The sequence below is a fragment of the Sciurus vulgaris genome, assembly GCF_902686455.1.
Source record: "Sciurus vulgaris genome assembly, chromosome: 2".
Lineage (NCBI taxonomy): Eukaryota > Metazoa > Chordata > Mammalia > Rodentia > Sciuridae > Sciurus > Sciurus vulgaris.
The window spans coordinates 27,066,459-27,084,111 of NC_136462.1; the positions used below are offsets into that span (position 1 = coordinate 27,066,459).

General features: G+C 38.4%; 2 protein-coding genes across 5 annotated transcripts in view; both read left to right on the forward strand.

The window, feature by feature from the left end:
* Positions 1-1,742, forward strand: part of VIPAS39 (VPS33B interacting protein, apical-basolateral polarity regulator, spe-39 homolog) — a 49,353-nt gene extending 47,611 nt beyond the window's left edge. The window contains 1 exon segment of the mRNA XM_079130194.1: positions 747-1,742. Within this exon segment, the coding sequence (XP_078986320.1) occupies positions 747-767 (21 nt within the window). The 3' untranslated portion in view covers positions 768-1,742.
* Positions 1,743-1,881: 139 nt separating this feature from the next.
* The window catches only part of NOXRED1 (NADP dependent oxidoreductase domain containing 1), a 28,628-nt gene continuing 12,856 nt past the window's right edge, over positions 1,882-17,653 (forward strand). Inside the window, exons 1-4 of one of the 4 annotated variants that reach the window (XM_079130185.1) lie at positions 1,882-2,015; positions 4,637-4,808; positions 13,403-13,596; positions 13,854-13,908. In XM_079130185.1, coding sequence (XP_078986311.1) covers positions 4,654-4,808; positions 13,403-13,596; positions 13,854-13,908 — 404 coding nt within the window. In that variant the 5' untranslated portion in view covers positions 1,882-2,015; positions 4,637-4,653. Of the gene's footprint in view, positions 4,809-13,402; positions 13,597-13,853; positions 13,909-17,653 lie in introns of all 4 variants that reach the window. The other 3 variants (XM_079130187.1, XM_079130186.1, XM_079130188.1) reach the window with 3 other exon arrangements.

Genomic DNA, 17,653 nt, shown 5'->3' on the forward strand with positions numbered 1-17,653 from the left:
CTCCAGTTGTACAAGGAGACAGATAGTTTGCAGTAGTGTCAACTGTATGTTCCCAAGACCTGGGCAATATTCCACTTAGCTGATCCCCATGGATATAAGACTCACTGTGGTCCAGAATATCAGAAGCACTGCTTTGAACAGCAGAAGTTACTCCTGATATGTGGGATGATTGAAGGGTAATCTGGGAACTGCAAACTGAGTCTTAACTATGATGCTCTGATCACTGTTAAATCTAGCAGGTTGCAGGAACTGTTGGAACTATAAAAATAAATGTTATAGATTCTGAATACCCAGACTATACAGTCTTCTCGAATGGATATGACCTACCTGTTGGAAATAAAAAGTGGGTAAAATAGATTTTAGCTATTTGGGGAGTACAGCTGATTATCTCTCATAGCATGATATTACTGAATTTTTTGTTAGTGTGAAACTTCATTTCCTATTACATATTTTGACACCTGTGCTAATAAGGTTAGCTAAAACTAGTAAATCTTGATCCTGAACAGGACAGAACCAGAATAAATGCCCTAAATTAGGCATTCTGTAAAGTACAGAATAGATATTTAATCCATCTCTGAATAAATGAACTCCCCCACATAGTAAAAAAAAAAAAAAAAAAAATTCCCAGTACCTCCCCAATCCAATCCTTACTTTCCTTTCTCTTATGGGCTTGCATTCTAATCTTTTCCTTCTGTAGGGATAAGTGAAAACTGATCACACACCTTCATTCTTTGCTCTTTCCACAGCAAATTCGATGGAAGAATTAAAGGGCAATTAGCTACCCTGAAGCTGGCCTCATTTCTTCCTTTCCTGCCTGTGAAAGTAGAGAGTGCTCTTCTTTGGAAGAGTTACAGCATCACATCACTTGGCCCCATCATTCAACAGGCAGTACCTGCTAATCTTGGGACAGAAACCAGCACCTGGACACAGATAGCTTCAGACTGCTCTTCTGTCCAAGGGATATCATCTGAAGGCCACAATATAACTCTTGGACTTATGAGAAAGATACTCTCCACCTGGTGCTCATGTGAAGGTGGGAGCCCATGTAGGGTAAGATCCCTCTTGGAAGGACTGCTCCTGAAAGAATGTCTCCTAGAATAAGAGGTATTGGTGTCATGAGTTAGCTGCTCCATTCCTCTTAGCTAATTATGATCCAGAACCTAGTGCTGGATGTTGGCAGTTCTGCTCTGAAGGAAGACCGAACAGAACCAAAATGGCTGTATTCCAGGGGCCTCTGGAAGTGGGGCCAGAATTGCTCAGGACCTGCTGGAGGCGCATTGAAAACAGGCTGTATATCCCTTCCTCATTATGACAGATATTGCCCAGATATTGTGTTTCTTCAGTCAGAACCGCTCTGCTGCCCCATTCTACTTTTTGTCCAAAAACTGGGTTCCTCTCTCAGCTGCATACTGAGATGACTTTGATGAGATATTTCCCTTATTTTTGCCTCTACTTTTCCTGTACCAGACCCACCACCTTATGTGGAGCTCAGATTCAACAGTGTTGGAGTTTTCCCTTTAGGCAAATATCTCTTAATCTTCCCAGAAGTGTCCAGAAGTTTCACCTACACTAAACTCAGCAGCATTTCTGTTAGGATATTTAGATGGAGCTTTTATTTTCACACTTGACTTTTGAGAGGATGTTTGGTAATGCTGTTTTCTGCACTATACCAATATCAGCCTCTTTGACTGACCTGGGTTTTCCTGACATGCCTACACTCCTAATAAAACAGTTTCATCTTTTGTGCCTTTTCTTCTCTGCCCAGTTGTTTCATGCAGAATGGTGAAATAATTGCTCATTGTCTTGTCTACATCTGTAATTTCATTCAGCAGCCTGTGAACATGTCAGGAGAGTACTGGTGCTTGTGGCAAAGCAGGGCTGTGTGGTTAACAGAAAGAGCACTAAGCTGGGATACCAGAAGACCTAACTTCTTTTCCCAGCTCTGCCACTGACAAACTGTGTGGTGCTGAATGAGTCCTTTTCTTTCTGGACTCCTCTTCATCTGTGAAATGGGGGTATGATAATTTATAACTCTAGTTTCGTGCTTCTATGTCTGGAATGGGAGAAGTAGTAGGAGGAAGAGACCATGTACCTGCAGAGGCACAGAGCATGCTTTAAGGTGACATGGTTCTCAGTTGGAGGCAGTTTTGCCCCTTAGGAGACATTGGGCAATGGCTGAAGACATTTTTCATTGCCATACTTGGTGGTGCTGCTCATATCTAATGCACAGGACAGCCTCCACAACAAGGAATTATCCTGCCCAAAATGTTAGTAATGCCAGTGTTGAGAAACCCTGCTTTAAAGGGAGCAGTCTCCATCTTTTGCTCCTCCCCTTTGTAATCTTTGCAATTCCAGGTAACTTCATATATAGTTCCTTTTCTGATGGTCCTTCTTGCTGTTGAAGAAACAAGAATCTAATTTGCTAGATTGTGCTAAAGTTATGGGCTCATCTTCAGATAAACAGTGGTAACTTTTATTACCTAGTGTATCAGAGTTAAGAAATAGAACTATGAGGAGTATATACACATTATCTATTTAATGTCATCTATATTTTAATTTGTTAACAGGGATTTGACCTTATGGTAGCTAGATAAACAGTCTGTGTAGGATGGTTGTCTTCATATCTGTTGATAGAACTTAAAATTCATAGGGCAGGCAGTTGGAAAGGGAAGATGGATATAAAGTGATTGAGAGCAGGGACAAGCTAGAACCATGAGAATCGACTAGGACCCATCTCTGTTCTCACTGACTCCAGCCTTGGAGTGGGTACTCTGAAGGAGAAGCTGGTGATCTTTGTCATGGAGCTAAAAAAACACCTGTCCCATGAATAAGCAACTGAAGGAGAATCCAGAAAAAGCTGTAGCAGTTTTAGGTCCATCTGCTGTCACACACTAAGGTGGCCAGCAGATAAGCAACAATGTGTGTGAACTACAGAAGGGCCTGCCTTTCAGCCTTATAAGCTGAAATACAAATTGGTTGCTGTTTCATTTCCACCCTTAAGGTTTTGGACAGAAATAGCTCTTGTGGTTCACCCTAACCAGAAATATACAATGAAGAGAATTCTGGAAAAAATAGTTGGGCCTAGCCACATTGACATATTGCAAAGCTACAAGTGAATCCCCATTTTTGAGATTGTAGAAGTCAAAACAGGCCTAGAAATTATGTCTGTTCTGTTGAACATGTGCTGCCCTGGCTATACTGATCTGGGAGATTTTGAGCTTCCCTTTCTGTTGAAGCCGGCAACATCACTTACAACAGTAGAATGCCCTACCCACTGTTTTGAGGTCAGGAAATGTTTCTTAGATTGTTTCTTACCATGCTCCTGATTCAGGTGTCAGGGTTTTAAGGAGATTGGGAGTGTGGCATAGCAACTTTCCTAAAAGAGGGATTAGAGAAACCAGACACAAGAGGTCATGTATTTGATATGAATTTATTTAATATAAAATATCTGGAATGGGTAAATCCATAGAAAGCAGATTGATGGCTCCAGGAACTGGGGATGGGGTGAGATGGGCAGAAATTGCTTAATGTGAATAGGGTTTTCTTTTGTAGGTATGAACATGTTTTGGAATTAGATAGAGGTAGTAGTACAACATTCTGAACGTACCACTGAATTGTTCACTCTGAAATAGCTAAATTTACGTTAATTTCACCTCACAAGATTTTGTTTTTAAATTTAACAGGAGGATTAGAGACTTTTCCACTTAAATCCTCATCTCAATATCACTATTGCTATAAAATTGATTTCTTGAACAAAAGGAAGGCTTGCAAAAGTGACTCAAGTAATGCTAAGATCTGTATACTCAAGTCTGGGGGAAATAAACAAAAACAAAAACCTAGAAATCCAACATCTTCTGCTGGGAAAAAAGAGAGTCCCATACTGATTTGTTTTAGTACTCTTAGAAGTAGTAAAAGGAACTTGTGTCCTCATGTTCAGGTCAGGAAAACCTGCAGGTGGGGATGGCCCCTTTAAGACTTGGAGACTGAGTACTCAGGTAGTTAAGGAGTCATAATGACAGCTTTCTTAAGTAATTTTACTTGATATGTACTACTTACCTGCCTGGACCAGAATTACTGAGGAATAGAGTCCATCTGTTTGGTTGGTGAGAGCTGTATATAGATGAGTTAAACATCTACAAGTTTATTTTCTAAAATCTAGATGTCTCTGCCCTAGATAAGGGACCAGTGATATTTAGTTTGGGATCTTTTCTACTCTGTGGGGAACACAAAGTTTATTTAAAAGGGAGGATTTCTTGAAATAAGGTCCTACGTATCCAGTCCTATTTCTGAAACCTAGGGAATGGAAGGGAGAAGATCCTGCCCATGAACACCTGAAATCCATTGCCAATGTATATTCACTTGCTGAAAGAAATGCCTCTAGCCTGTGTGAAGCAATATTACTTTGGGTTTCTGTTCAAATATTTCATGAACCGAGGATTCATGTGCAGTCAATAAAAAAGAATGCTCAAGGGGATCCATACTTAGCAATATGAACTCCAAATTCAGAATTGGAGAGAGAAAAGTGATGTAGTCTATCATGAGAACTGTGACCCAGGTGCACACACCATAAGTCAAGCCCTCTATAGATCTCTGTTCTAGGGTAGGAAGACCTCTTAATTGCTATCTGTCACTGCAGGAGATGGTGGCTTGAAAATGGACATGCTAGAGAACCTTGAGTCCCTACAGTTTGATTATGGAATTCCAGAGGAAGATCGTTTCTGGCTGTATTTGCAGGGCCGTTCTCGAGGATTGATGATTGAGGCCTGTGCCCATGCATCCTTCTTCTGCAAAGTATTGCATAATTTGAGGTAAGCTAGGTCTCCAAGTTCAGGAAGATAGACAAGCTCTCACTGCTGAGACTTCAAGTGACTTAACCTTTTTATATTGAAGAATAAATTTGGTGGGAGGATTGTCTTCCCACCTTTTCCAACCTGTACTCAATCACTCCTGGACTGAAAGGACCAGGAAAATTCATACCGGGGTTCCCTGGCTGCAGTTACATAATAAAACATGGATTAGTGCAATTTTTCTTGCAGTTGGTGAATTAATGATCATTCATTTATGCAACAGGACTACCAGTTTGCTTTCCACAGCTGCTAATGACTAGCCTTTCCTTGTCTATTGGCTGCAAATGGAGTCAGTTCTTCCTTTTGGTGCTGACTTAATAGTGGACTGCTTCACCACAGAAAAGCCACCTGGGGAACTTTGCAGTCTCTATAGACAGATGATTTGACTGAAACCAGAATATTATTTGCAGAGAAGCTCTCAATCTGTCCTGGTTTCTGAGATCTTTCTGTAATATGGCTTGATACTTAACAGGGGGTGTGTGTATGATCCAGGTACTGCCTGGAATTAATCTCCTGGATTTTGTAACTTTAGGTCTCTCCAGAGCATAAGTCATTTCTTTACCCTATTCTGTGTACTTTTCTCTGAAATTAGATTAACTTCTAGATGGTGGGACTAAATCTGAATTGATCATATTTATAAATAGAGCAGGAGGCAGCCTACTCAGTGAATTTGCTGATTGGCTAACAAAGATACTGGTAAAGTTGGTTATATCCAAGATAACTATTGAGAAATCAATGTAAAACTTTCCAGGAGGCATTTTAGATTTGGATTAGGCATTAAGAGAAAGTGCTCTCTTTAACCAGGAGGAAAGCTTTAAGTAGAAAATAGCATATGGTGCTTATATGGAAATGCTATGGCTCTAGGACTCTTGAAGTTTTACAAAAATACAGAACAAATATAAGATTGCATATGAAAATAAAAGTAATACTCTATATATTCAGAGGGTAGACTTTGTTAATCTTGGTTCAAAAAACACATCCAGGACCAACACTAAATGAATCTCTGAAAAGTGTATTCCCAAATCTTCACTTTCTTAGGTCTCTTTCACTTTTATAAACTATTTATTTTAATAAATCTTTCTTATAAAGCTGAGTTACCTGATTTCACAGGTCTGTGCAAAACAAATAGCTAAGCAGAAAGAGTAAGTGTATGAAAGTACAGGGTTCACTCATCTAGTTAACAATGAAAATTGACAGCTGTCTGAGGGTGATGTCAGGGAGATAGAGGAATAAGAAGCTCCAGACCTCATAATTCCACAGAGACACTGACTTAACAAAAATAAATTCTCTAAAAAGGGTTAATGAGAACTTTAGAAACCAGTTAAAAACTTGGAGTACCCCCAGGAAAATGCAATGCCAATAACAGCTACATGGAAAGAGTGAAGAAAAATGATTGCACTTGACTTGAGATAGCCCTTTCTTCAAATCAGTACAATTTGGTATGGAGAAAATGCCCAATTTGTGGATTTTACCTTAGAAAAGTGGAATATATATCCAACATTCTATCTTTTCAGGTTGCCTGAAAGATTGCCCAATGTGGGGGTTAATGTGCTTTGAATGAGAACCAAGGAAAGCTCAGTGGCTTGTTGTAGAATAGAGAATGTGCAGTATCCCAGAGAGACACCCAGAGAGAGCAAGAGATTACAAACTCCTGCAAAAGGATCTGGCTGACCTCTCTGGGCAATTACAAACACAAGCCCAAAGAAAACATTACCCAGAAAAGCTTTGAGAAGGCCTTAGAATCTCCTGCTGGGCAATTGGTAAAGCTCCCCCCCCCCCCCCCCCCGCCCCCAATGAAACCAGTCTGTAAACATTGGAGAGGTGGATGTTTTTCAAATTCTCAAATCCCACCCACCCCCTCAAAAAAAAAATAAGGCATATGAAGAAACAAGAAAACATGACCCAATCAATGGAACAGTCAGTCTCTGGAAACCAACCTTAAAGAAACAGATCTACAGATTACCTAACAATTCAAACTAACAATTTCTTTTTAAATGACAACCTCAAAAAAGCTCAATTGAGCTACAGGAGAACACAGATGAACAACTAATAAAATCAGAAAAAGAGTACTTGAACAAATGAGAATATCAACAAAAAGAAAATATTAAAAACAACCAAAACCTTGAGCTGAAGAACAGAATGCTGAAATGAGAAAATTCATCAGAGATGTTCAAAATCAGTCTTAACAGAAGGATCAGTGAGCTCAAAGATAGGGCAGTTGAAATTAGAAGAAAGAAGCGGAGGGGAGGGGAAGGGAGGAGAAGAGAGGTGAAGATAAGACCTAAGGGACTTACATGACACCATTTAGCAGACCAGTAGATGCATGATGGGAATTTCAAGGAGAAGAGAGCCAATTTGAAGAAATAAGGGCCCCAAACTTACCAAATTTGAGGAAAATCCAAATTCAAGAAGCTCAAAAAATTCTTAACTTGAATGAATCCAAAGAGGCCCACACAGACACATTATAATCAAACTATCAGAATATTCAACATAGCAAGAAAAAAGATGACTCATATACAAGGGAGCTTCCAGAAGATTATTTCTCAACAAAAACATTACAGGCAAGAAGGAGTGGTTTGATATATTCAAAGTGTGTAAGAAAAAGCCAAGCAAAAATACGATATCTGGTCTAACTCCTTAAAACATCAAGGAGAAAAAATATCCCCCCTCCCCCAAAAAAAAGTACCTTTCCCAATAAAAGCTGAGGGAGTTCATCACTGATGGACATGCCTTAAAAGAAATGCTAAAGGGGTCCTTAAAGTTAAACTGAAAAGATGCTAGATAGCAACATGAAAGTATATAAAAATGATCTATCTGGTAAAGTTAAATATATATACAAATACATATCCTTGGTGGTATATAAGTAATTTTAAATTCTGATTTAGAATTATAAGGTAAAAGCATGAAACAACTGACTATAATAAAACCATGCAAATGGATACAAAATATAAAAAGGTATAATTTGTGACATCAATAACAAACAAGGAGTGGGGGAGGTGTAAAGGAATAGAGTTTTTGTATGTGATTAACGTAAAACCATTATCAATTTAAAATAAGTTATTGTAGCCAGGATTCTTATGTATTTCTCTGTGGTAACCACAAAGAAAATCCCCATGGAAGATAAACAAAAGAAAATGAGAAGGGAATTTAAGCATATCATTACAAAAAGGAAACAAAGGAAATCAGCAAGAGGAAAAGAGGAACAAAATAGCTACAAGAGAAATAGAAAGCAGTTCACAAAATGGCAAAAGTAAGTCCTTCCCTGTCAGCAATTACTTTATATGTAAATGGATTAAACTTTCCAATGAAAAGACAGAGTAACTGAATGGAGCGATAAGGACACACTGGCTGAAATTGAAAAGCTAGGAATAGATACTCCATGCCAATGGTAACCAAAAGAGACCAAGAGTGACCACATTTGTATTAGCACTACTTTGTCAAAAACTGATATAAGGGACAAAAAATGACTTTATTATGGTTAAAAAAAAAAAAAAAAAAAAGACCAGGAAGATATAAAAATGTAAATATATATGCCCTTAGTATCAAAGCATCCAAATATATGAAGCAAATATTGTCCAAATTGAAGGTACTCAATAATAGTAGATTTTAACTCAGTTTTCAATAAAAGATACGACGACCAGACAAAAGATCAAATAAGGATACAAAGGGGTTGAATAACACAGTAGACCAATAGGAATCTAACAGACAAATGCATAACATTCTACTTGACAGCAGGAAACAAGACTTTTTTTTTTTTTTTTTTTTGTGCTGGGGATTGAACCCAGGGCCTTGTGCTTGCAAGGCAAGCACGCTACCAACTGAGCTATATCCCCAGCCCCAAGACAGTCTTAAGTACACATGGAGCAGTCTCCAGGATAGATCACATGTTAGGTCACAAAATAAGTCTCAACAAATCTAAAATTAAAATTACATCTGGTATCTTTTACCACAATGAGATTGTTATGGTTTAGCTATGAAGTGTTCCTCATATCTAAAGCTCTTGTGTGAGGCAATGAAAGAATTTTCACAGGTGAAATTATTAGATTATGAAAGTTGTAATATAATCAATGAATCAATCAACTGATAGAGAATAACTGGGTGGTAACTGTAGCCAGGTAGGATATGGCTGTTCACTGGGGGTGTGCCTTTGGGGTTTCTAATTTGTTCCTGGTGAGTGCTCTCTGTGCTTCCTTGTCATATCCTGAGCTGCTTTCCTCTGCCATGCCCCTCTGCCATGATGTTCTGCCTCACTTTGGGTTCAGAGCAATGGAATCAGCCATTTTGGTCTGAGAAGTCTGAATTGGTAAACCCTAAATAAACTTTTCCTCCTATAATTGCTCTTGTTAGATCTTTTGGTCACAGAGATGAAAAGGCTGGCTAAAACAAATAACCTAGAGAAGAGTAGCCAAAGGAAAATTTGTTAAAATGTGAAAATTAACACACTCATTAATGGCTCAAAAAAGAAAAGGGATATTGGGATATTAGAAAATATCTTGAGAGAAACGAAAATGAAAACATGACATATCAAAGCTTATGGGACACAGCAAAAGCATAAGGGAAGTTTGTAGGACTAAATGCCTACATTAAAAAAGAAGAAAGAGGACTGGGGTTGTGGTTCAATAGTAGAGCACTTGCCTAGCACATGTGAGGCACTGGGTTCGATCCTCAGCACCACATAAAAGTAAATAAAATTTAAATAAAGAAGAAAGATCTCAAATCAACAACCTCACTTCACACCTTGTCTTAGTATACTTTTTTTTTCTGCTATAACAATACCACAGTCTTTATAAATTATAAAGAAAATATGTTTATTTCTCACAGCCTACATGGTGAGAGACCATGAGAGTGAGGTAGAGAGAGAGAGAGAGAGAGAGGGAACACAAATGGGAGCAAGAGAGCATGTGTATGAAAGGGCTTATAAAAAAGCCACTCCTGCTCCAGGCACAACTCCGGAGGCCAAGGGAGGAGGATTGTGAAGCCAGCCTGCACAACTTAGCAAGAGCCTGTCTCAAAATAAAAAAAAATATTTTAAGGGCTAGGGCTGTAGCTCAGTGGAAGAATATCACTGGGTTCAATCTCAGTGCAATAAAACAAAACAAAACCGCTCCTGCAATAACTAACCTACACCCATGGTAATGGCATTAATCAATTCATGAGGGTGGAGCCCTCATAACCCAATCAACTCCCAAAGGTTCCTTTTCCCAATACTGTCACAGTGACCATTAAGTTTCAACGTAAGTTTTAGAGGAAACAAACCCCAGGATCATTTTGATCAGTAGAGAAAGCAGCTGATAAAAGTAAACACCCTTTCACGATAAAGAAAAACACCTAAGAAACTAAGAATGGAGGTAAATTATACATAATAAAGGCCATACATGAAAAGCTCAAGTTATCACATTCAATGGTGAGAAGCTGAAAGCTTCTCTGAGATCAGGAACGAGGCAAGGATTTCTACTCTCACAACTCCTATTCAACATAGTACTGGTGGAGCGAGAGCAATTAGGGAAAAAAAATAAAAGACATCCAAATTGGAAAGGAAGAAGTAAAATAATCTCTGCTCATGACTGCTTTTGTATGTAGAAAACCTGAAGACCCCCCCAAAACTGTTAGAACTAGTAAACATTTATCAAAGTTGCAGGATACGAAATCAGCACTAAAAAATAAGTTGCATATCTAAAACAATGAATAATCTGAAAAGGAAATTAAGAAAACAATCTCAGCTTGGGGTGTGGCTCAGTGGTACATGCATGCACAGACCCTGAGTTTGAACCAGTGAGAGAGAGAATTACATTTACAGTACCATCAAACAGTGTAAAAAAACTTAATCACGGGGGTGAAAGACTTGGGCACTGAAAACCACAAAACATCGCTGAAAGAAATTAAGACAAATAAATGGAAAGACATCCTATGCTTATAGGTTGGAAGATGTATAGTGTTAAATTGTTCATGCTGTGTAATGGTGGCACACGCCTATTTCTCAGTGACTCAGGAGGTTGAGGCAAGAGGATTGCACATTCAAGGCCAACCTGGGCAATTTTGCAAGGCCCTCAGCAACTTAGTGAGACCTTGTCTCAAAATAAAAAAATAAAAAGGGTGGAGATATGGCTCAGTGGTAAAGCACCTCTGGGTTCAATCAATCCCCAATAGCCTCCCCAACAAAAAAAGGTTCACGAAGTGATCTACAGATTCAATGCAACTCTTATCAAAATCCTAATGACATTTTTTGTAAAAATAGAATAATAGCATCCATGAAATTACATGGAATCTCAAAGAATAGCCAAAACCATCTTGAGAAAATCTTAAAAAAGCTGGAGACCTTATACTTCTTGATTTGAAAACATATTACCAAGCTAGAGTGATCCAAACAGCTTGGTACTTCCATAAAGTTGGCCAAATAGACTGATGGAACAAAATAGCCCAAAATAAACCACATAATATAGTCAAGTGATCTTGTGCTAAATCTACACAACAGGGAAAAGATAGTCTCTTCAATAGTTTTGGGGAAATTGGATAGCCACATGTAAAAAGTGAAATTGAACCCTTACATTATTTGTTATATATACACACTTGAAATGGACAACTGTCCACTGTGGCCTGTGTGGGGAGGGAATAAATAACCCTTGGCGGTATGGGCCAACTGGAAATAAAAGACTGAAAAGTAGTATTAAGAAATAAACAAAGGATGCAAGAAGTGCATACACACACACACACACACACACACACACACATATATATATATTTTATTTTTTTTTAAGCTGGGGCTTTACTGGTAGAAAAGACCTGATGGGTCTGATGTTAACAAAGGGGGAAAGTCCATGAATGCTTGATTTATAGTGAAACCACAAAAGGAATTTATCGTGAGGAGGAATTCTTCAAGTAAATAAGCAGCTAGAAGCTGTGGCGAAGTTGGCCTGATTGGGGACTTACCACTTGCACAGTAATTCTTCCTCCTCCAGGCAGCTGGTGCTACAAGGCTAGTTGGGCACAGGTTATCTCTCTCTACCTCCAGGGAGTTGTGTTTGAACCTAGGGCTGTCTAACCAAAAAAATTCCTCAGTATCACAGAATTCTCTTTGAGCTAAGGCAACAAAGCAGTCTCAGAGTTCTCCGAGGGACCTACCTTGGCTTTAGAGATGGCTCAGACACCCCCACAGTTCATTCGGTTTCCAACAGACAACAGGTAAATAAAAAGATGCTCAGGGGCTGGGGCTGTAGCTCAGTGGTAGAGCGCTTGCCTTACATGCAGTGAAGCACTGGGTTCAATCCTCAGTACCACATAAATAAATAAAATAAAGGTATGAAGAAAGATACTATCACTAATCATTAGGAAAATATAAATCAAACTCACAATGAACTATACTGTTAGAATACCTGTTTGAATGGTTGTTATTAGAAAACAAGAAATTAATAAGTTTTTTAAAATTGTTTTTTTTTTTTTGGGAGCCTCGATCAGAAGGACTTGGGCCCCAACAAATTTTAAGGATGTGGAGAAACTGGAAATTGTGCACTGTTGGTGAAAATGTAAGATGCTGTAGTTATTACCGAAGAGAATATGGAGTTCCTCAAAAATTTAAAAACAGAATTGTCATATGCTGGCTGTATATCCAAAAGAATTGAAAACAGGATCTCAGTGATATTTGCACACTCATGTGCATTGCAGGATCAATTATAGTAGCCAAGATGTGGAAGCAACCTAAGTGTCTGTTGATGAAGAGATAAAGAAATTGTGTTATATAACACAGTGTAATGTTATTCAGCCCTAAAAAAAAAAAAAAAAAAGGGACATTATCTCATATGCTACAACCTAGATGAAACTTGAAGACATTATGCTCAATGAAATAAGCCAGTTGCAAAAAGATAAATACTGCATGATTACATTTCAGTGAAGCATCTAAAGCAGCTATACAGAAACAAAGTAGAATGGTAGTTGCCAAGAGTTGGGGGAAGGGGAAATGAGGAGTTGGTATTCAATGGATAAGGAGTTTTTGTTCTGCAAGATGAAAGGTTCTAGAGATCAGTTGCGCAACAGTCTGCTTATTGTTAATAGCATTGTACACTTAAAAATAGCTAAGGTGGTAAATTTCTTGTTATATATTCTTTATCATGAGAAAAAAATTGACATTTGTCAGACTCCAAAACAAACAAAAAGGAGTAGGTCCACAATGTGTAACATACTAGGGCATAAGGCATAAGACTGACTGTTCACAGTGATGGCCCAGAGTCAATGAAATGATTAAATATTCAGCCTTGTGTTTAAGAAGGCAGGAAAATACATGGTGCATGTAACCAAAAGATGTTCATTTTAAAATATTTTAATTCTGTTTTGGTTCCTTGGGAAAGGGGTGTTAAAATGTTTCTAGAAAATTTAATCAGATGGAACATTTAGTTGCTTAGTCAAGTTGGATAAATGGCCCACAATTGAAATGCCTTCTCTCTGAAGTACCTAAGGTGCCATCAGCCTTCTGAGAAAATTAAAGCAATGAACATTAGAGGTTGACAGGAAGTGCTATAGTGTGTACATATATTTATGTGCATGTTTGTCTATTTATTTTCCAGAGAATTACTACCTAAGAACAAAAGTTCCAGCTCTCTCTCAAGTGAATCATTTGATGTGACTGAAAAGGCGGACTTAAAGGTTGGCATCATTGGAGGTGGCCACCTAGGGAAGCAGCTGGCTCATACACTGCTGCAGCTTGTCCCCATCCCTGCTGCAAGTCTGCGGATTTCCACTCGGAGGCCAGAGACCCTGGGTGAGCAATGTGTGATAGACAGTGGGGCCTCATTTGTGCTGGGTAGATGTTGACAAAGCCATTTTGAAAGAGTCCCTTCAAAGAGGAATCCTTGTGTGCAGCACCAGAGTTCTTAGCTTGCTACCCGCAAGAAAAGCTAGAAAGATGGCTATTAAACTTGTTGTTTAAAACATCTTTTTTCTCCACCTAAATGCTCTGCATCAACCTCTCCTGCCTGTGTCCTTGGTGGTGAATTATCTTCTGGATCCATGATTCAGGAAAACTTTCCACAGTGTTCAAATCTTCTGACTCAACCAGGTGGAGTCTATTCTGGTGGGTGTTAAACAGTTTCAGATATTTGCTGTTGGCCTTGTATTTTTTTAAATATCTCATTTACTAGATTTCAAAAAATGTTTAATAATAATTCCATTTACTAATCTATGTGATAGAAGTAAGACAGGAGAGGAACTATGGAGATAGCTCAGTGGGAGAGTCTTTGACTAGCATGCACAAGACTCTGGGTTCAATCCCTAGTATTGCTAGAAAAAGAAAAAGAAATAAGAACAATTATTACTTCTGGCAAGAAAAACTGAGAAAGGGCCTGAAGGAATTTCTTTGGAAATGGAAGTATTTTACGTCTTGAGGATTACATGAATATATGCATTTTTTACAACTGTTCAAACTATATACTTCAGATCTGTGGGGTACTGTATCTAAATCATATTTCAGTAATAAAAACTGAAAATAACACAATGCAAATAATATACATATCATAGAAAATTAGAAGGAAGAAAATAATAACTACCTATAATCTTCTTATCAGGGTTATCTGTTTTCTTCCCTTTGTTTTCTCTAGTTATCTCAGTTGTTGATTGCTTTAGACAGCTCTTTGTTGCTATGACCAAAAAGATCTGACAAGAACAGTGTTGAAGAGAAAAGGTTTATTTATTTATTTATTTTTTGCAGTACTGGGGATCAAACTCAGGGCCTTGTGCTTGCGAGGCAAGCTCTCTACCAGCTGAGCTATCTCCCCAGCCCCAAAGGTTTATTTTATCTCATGGTTTCAGAGCTCTCAGTTCATAGATGGCCAACTCCATTGCTCTGGGCTGAAGGTGAGGCTGAACATCATGGTGGAAGGGCTTAGCAGAGGAAGGCAGCTCAGGATTAGGCAAACAGGAAACAGAAAGAGGGCTCCACTTAACAGGAACAAAATAAAAACCCCAAAGGCACACCCCCAGTGATCTACCTCCTCCATCTATACCCATTCTGCTTACAGTTAGCACCCAGTTAATCTTTACCAGTGGATTAATCCACTGATTTTGTTATAGCTCTCATAATCTAATCCTTTCACACAAGAGCTTTTGCAGGACACCTCATATCTCAACCACAACATTGATACTGTACCTACCTGTTTGTATTCTGCCTTTTTAACTTACTATATCATAAGCATATTTCTGTATCACTTCACAATGATGATTTTTAAACCCTTCCACTGTCCCACAAACAGGCTTGAGAGCACTCCCAGTGTCTCCCGGGCAGCATGTACTTACTGCCTCTGGGGTCTGGGCATTCAGATGTTAAGGTGTGTGCCTGGGAGTGCCAGATCCTCAGTGCCATGCTACCTTTCTCCGTTTTTTTTTTTTTTTTTTTAGTTGTTGATGAACCTTTAATTTGTTTATTTGCATGTGGTGCTGAGAATCGAACACAGTGCCTCACACATGCTACGCATGTACTCTACCACTGAGCCACAACCCCAGTCCCTCTTTCTCTGTTTTTGTCCCAGGATTTAAAGTTTATTTATTCAGTAAACAGATTAATTTAATGTGAATAACTGTGCCATAAATATTTAGTTGAACTTCCTTGTATATAATTTTTGAAAATTATGTTTTATTTCAAAATAAAATTACTAGATTAACAAGTAGGTAAAGTTTTGTTAAGACATTATTTGTATACAATAAACTACACACACAGTGTATAATTCAATGTTTTGACACATGTGTATATGTGTTAGCTTTATGTCACTGTGACCAAAATGCCCAACAAGACCAACTTAGAAGCAGAAAAGTTTATTTTGGGTTCATGGTTTCAGAGGTTCAGGTCATGGTCTGCTGGCTCATTACTCTGGGCCCAAGGTGAGGGCAGACATCATGGTGGTAGGGTGTAGCAGAGGAAAGCTGCTTACTTCATAACAGCTGGGAAAGAGAGAGAGGAGAGGAGAGGAGAGGAGAAGAGAGGAGAGGGGAGGGGAGGGGAGGGGAGGGGGGAGGGGAGGAGAAGGGAGGACAAGAGCAAACAAGCACATGCAGGCAGGTGAGGTGAGGCAGCAGGGAAATATAAATCCCAAAGGTGTGGCTCCTGTGACCTACTTCCTCCAGGCACACCCCACCTGCCTACAGTTATCATCCAGTTAGTCCATTCAAATTATTAATCCATCAAATGGATTAGTCCACTGATTGAATTACTATTCTCGTGATCTAACCACTTCACCTCTGATCATTCCAGCATTAACACAGGAGTGTTTGGGGGACACCTCATATCCAAACTATCACAGTACCCCAGTACATTCCAGATAATGAACATATTCATTACCCTCAAAAGTTGCCTCTTGCCCTTCATGAATCCCTTCTACGTGCCTGCAGCTCCCCACCCAAAAAATTAATGACAATGATTTCTGTCTCTATATATTAGCTTGTATTCTCTAGAATTTTTTGTATTAACAGAGTCATACAGTTTATATTTATTTTGATCTGATTTCTTTTACTCTACATAATTATTTTGAGGTATATTTATGTCTTTCATGTATCAATCTTCTTTTTATTTCTGAGTAGTATTTCATTGTATTAATATTCCACAGTTTATTCACCAGTAAATATAGATTATTTAGTTTTTTGGCTGTCACACATAAAGCCACTACAAACACTTTTTATGTAAGTGTTCATGTGAACATCTACTTTCTTTTTTCTTTCTTTTTGTGAGCTGGGCATTGAACCCAGGGCCTCATGCATGCTAGGCAAACACTCAACCACTGAGTTATATAGTCCCAGCCCCTACTTTCATTTTTCTTTGGTAAATACTTAGGAGTAAAATGGTTGAGTCATGTGGTAAGTATATGTTTATTTGTTAAGGAATTTATAATGCTTTTTTTCAAACTAACCTCAAAAAGTCTTGTTCAGGTGTAAATTTTCATCAGCATTGTAAAAAATCATTTCATTACACTCTTGTCAATGCTGGGAATCATTTTTAACATTACCATTTTAATATGCCTTTTAACTTTTTCCTGTTTTCATTGATCACTAGAAGTGTTTAAATTTTTTTGCAGGTTTATTGCTATTTCATTTTTTTCAGTGTTTTTTTTTTTTTCAATTGGAATGACTATTTTTCTTATTGATTTGTAAATGTTCTTTCTATGGTAAGGAAACTTTAAAAAGTCTTATCACTCAAAGTTTCTTCCTTTTCTTTCTTTCCTTCCTCCCTCCCTCCCTCCCTCCCTCCCTTCTTTCTTTCTTTCTTTCTTTCTTTCTTTCTTCTTCTTTCTTTCTTTCTTCTTTCTTCTTTTTCTCTTTCTTCTTTCTTTCTTTCTTCTTCCTTCCTTCCTTCCTTTCTTCTTTCTTTCTTTCTCTTTCTCTTTTTTCTCCTTCCTTCCTTCCTTTCCTTCCTTCCTTTACTTCCTTCCTTCCTTCCTTCCTTCCTTCCTTCCTTCCTTCCTTCCTTCCTTCCTTCCTTCCTTCCTTCCTCAGTACTGGGCATTAAACTCAGGAGCACTCTATACCTGACTACGTCCCAGGCCTTTTTTATTTTTTATTTTGAGGTAGGGTCTCATTATTAAGTGGTAGAGGCTGGTCTCAAACTTGCAACAATCATCCTGCCTCTGCCTCCTGAGTCCCTAGGATTACAGGCGAGCTCCATCGTGCCAGTACGAAGGCATATTTCTTAGCCCCAGTGGTAGAACTAGTAAATACAATATTTCAATATGGTACATATATTCTTCGGGAAGAATGTTTACAGTAATAAAATTAGTTTTAAGATAACTCTGTATGTTGTGTAAGGAAGCAAAGATTCAAAATGCTCAGCATCAGCT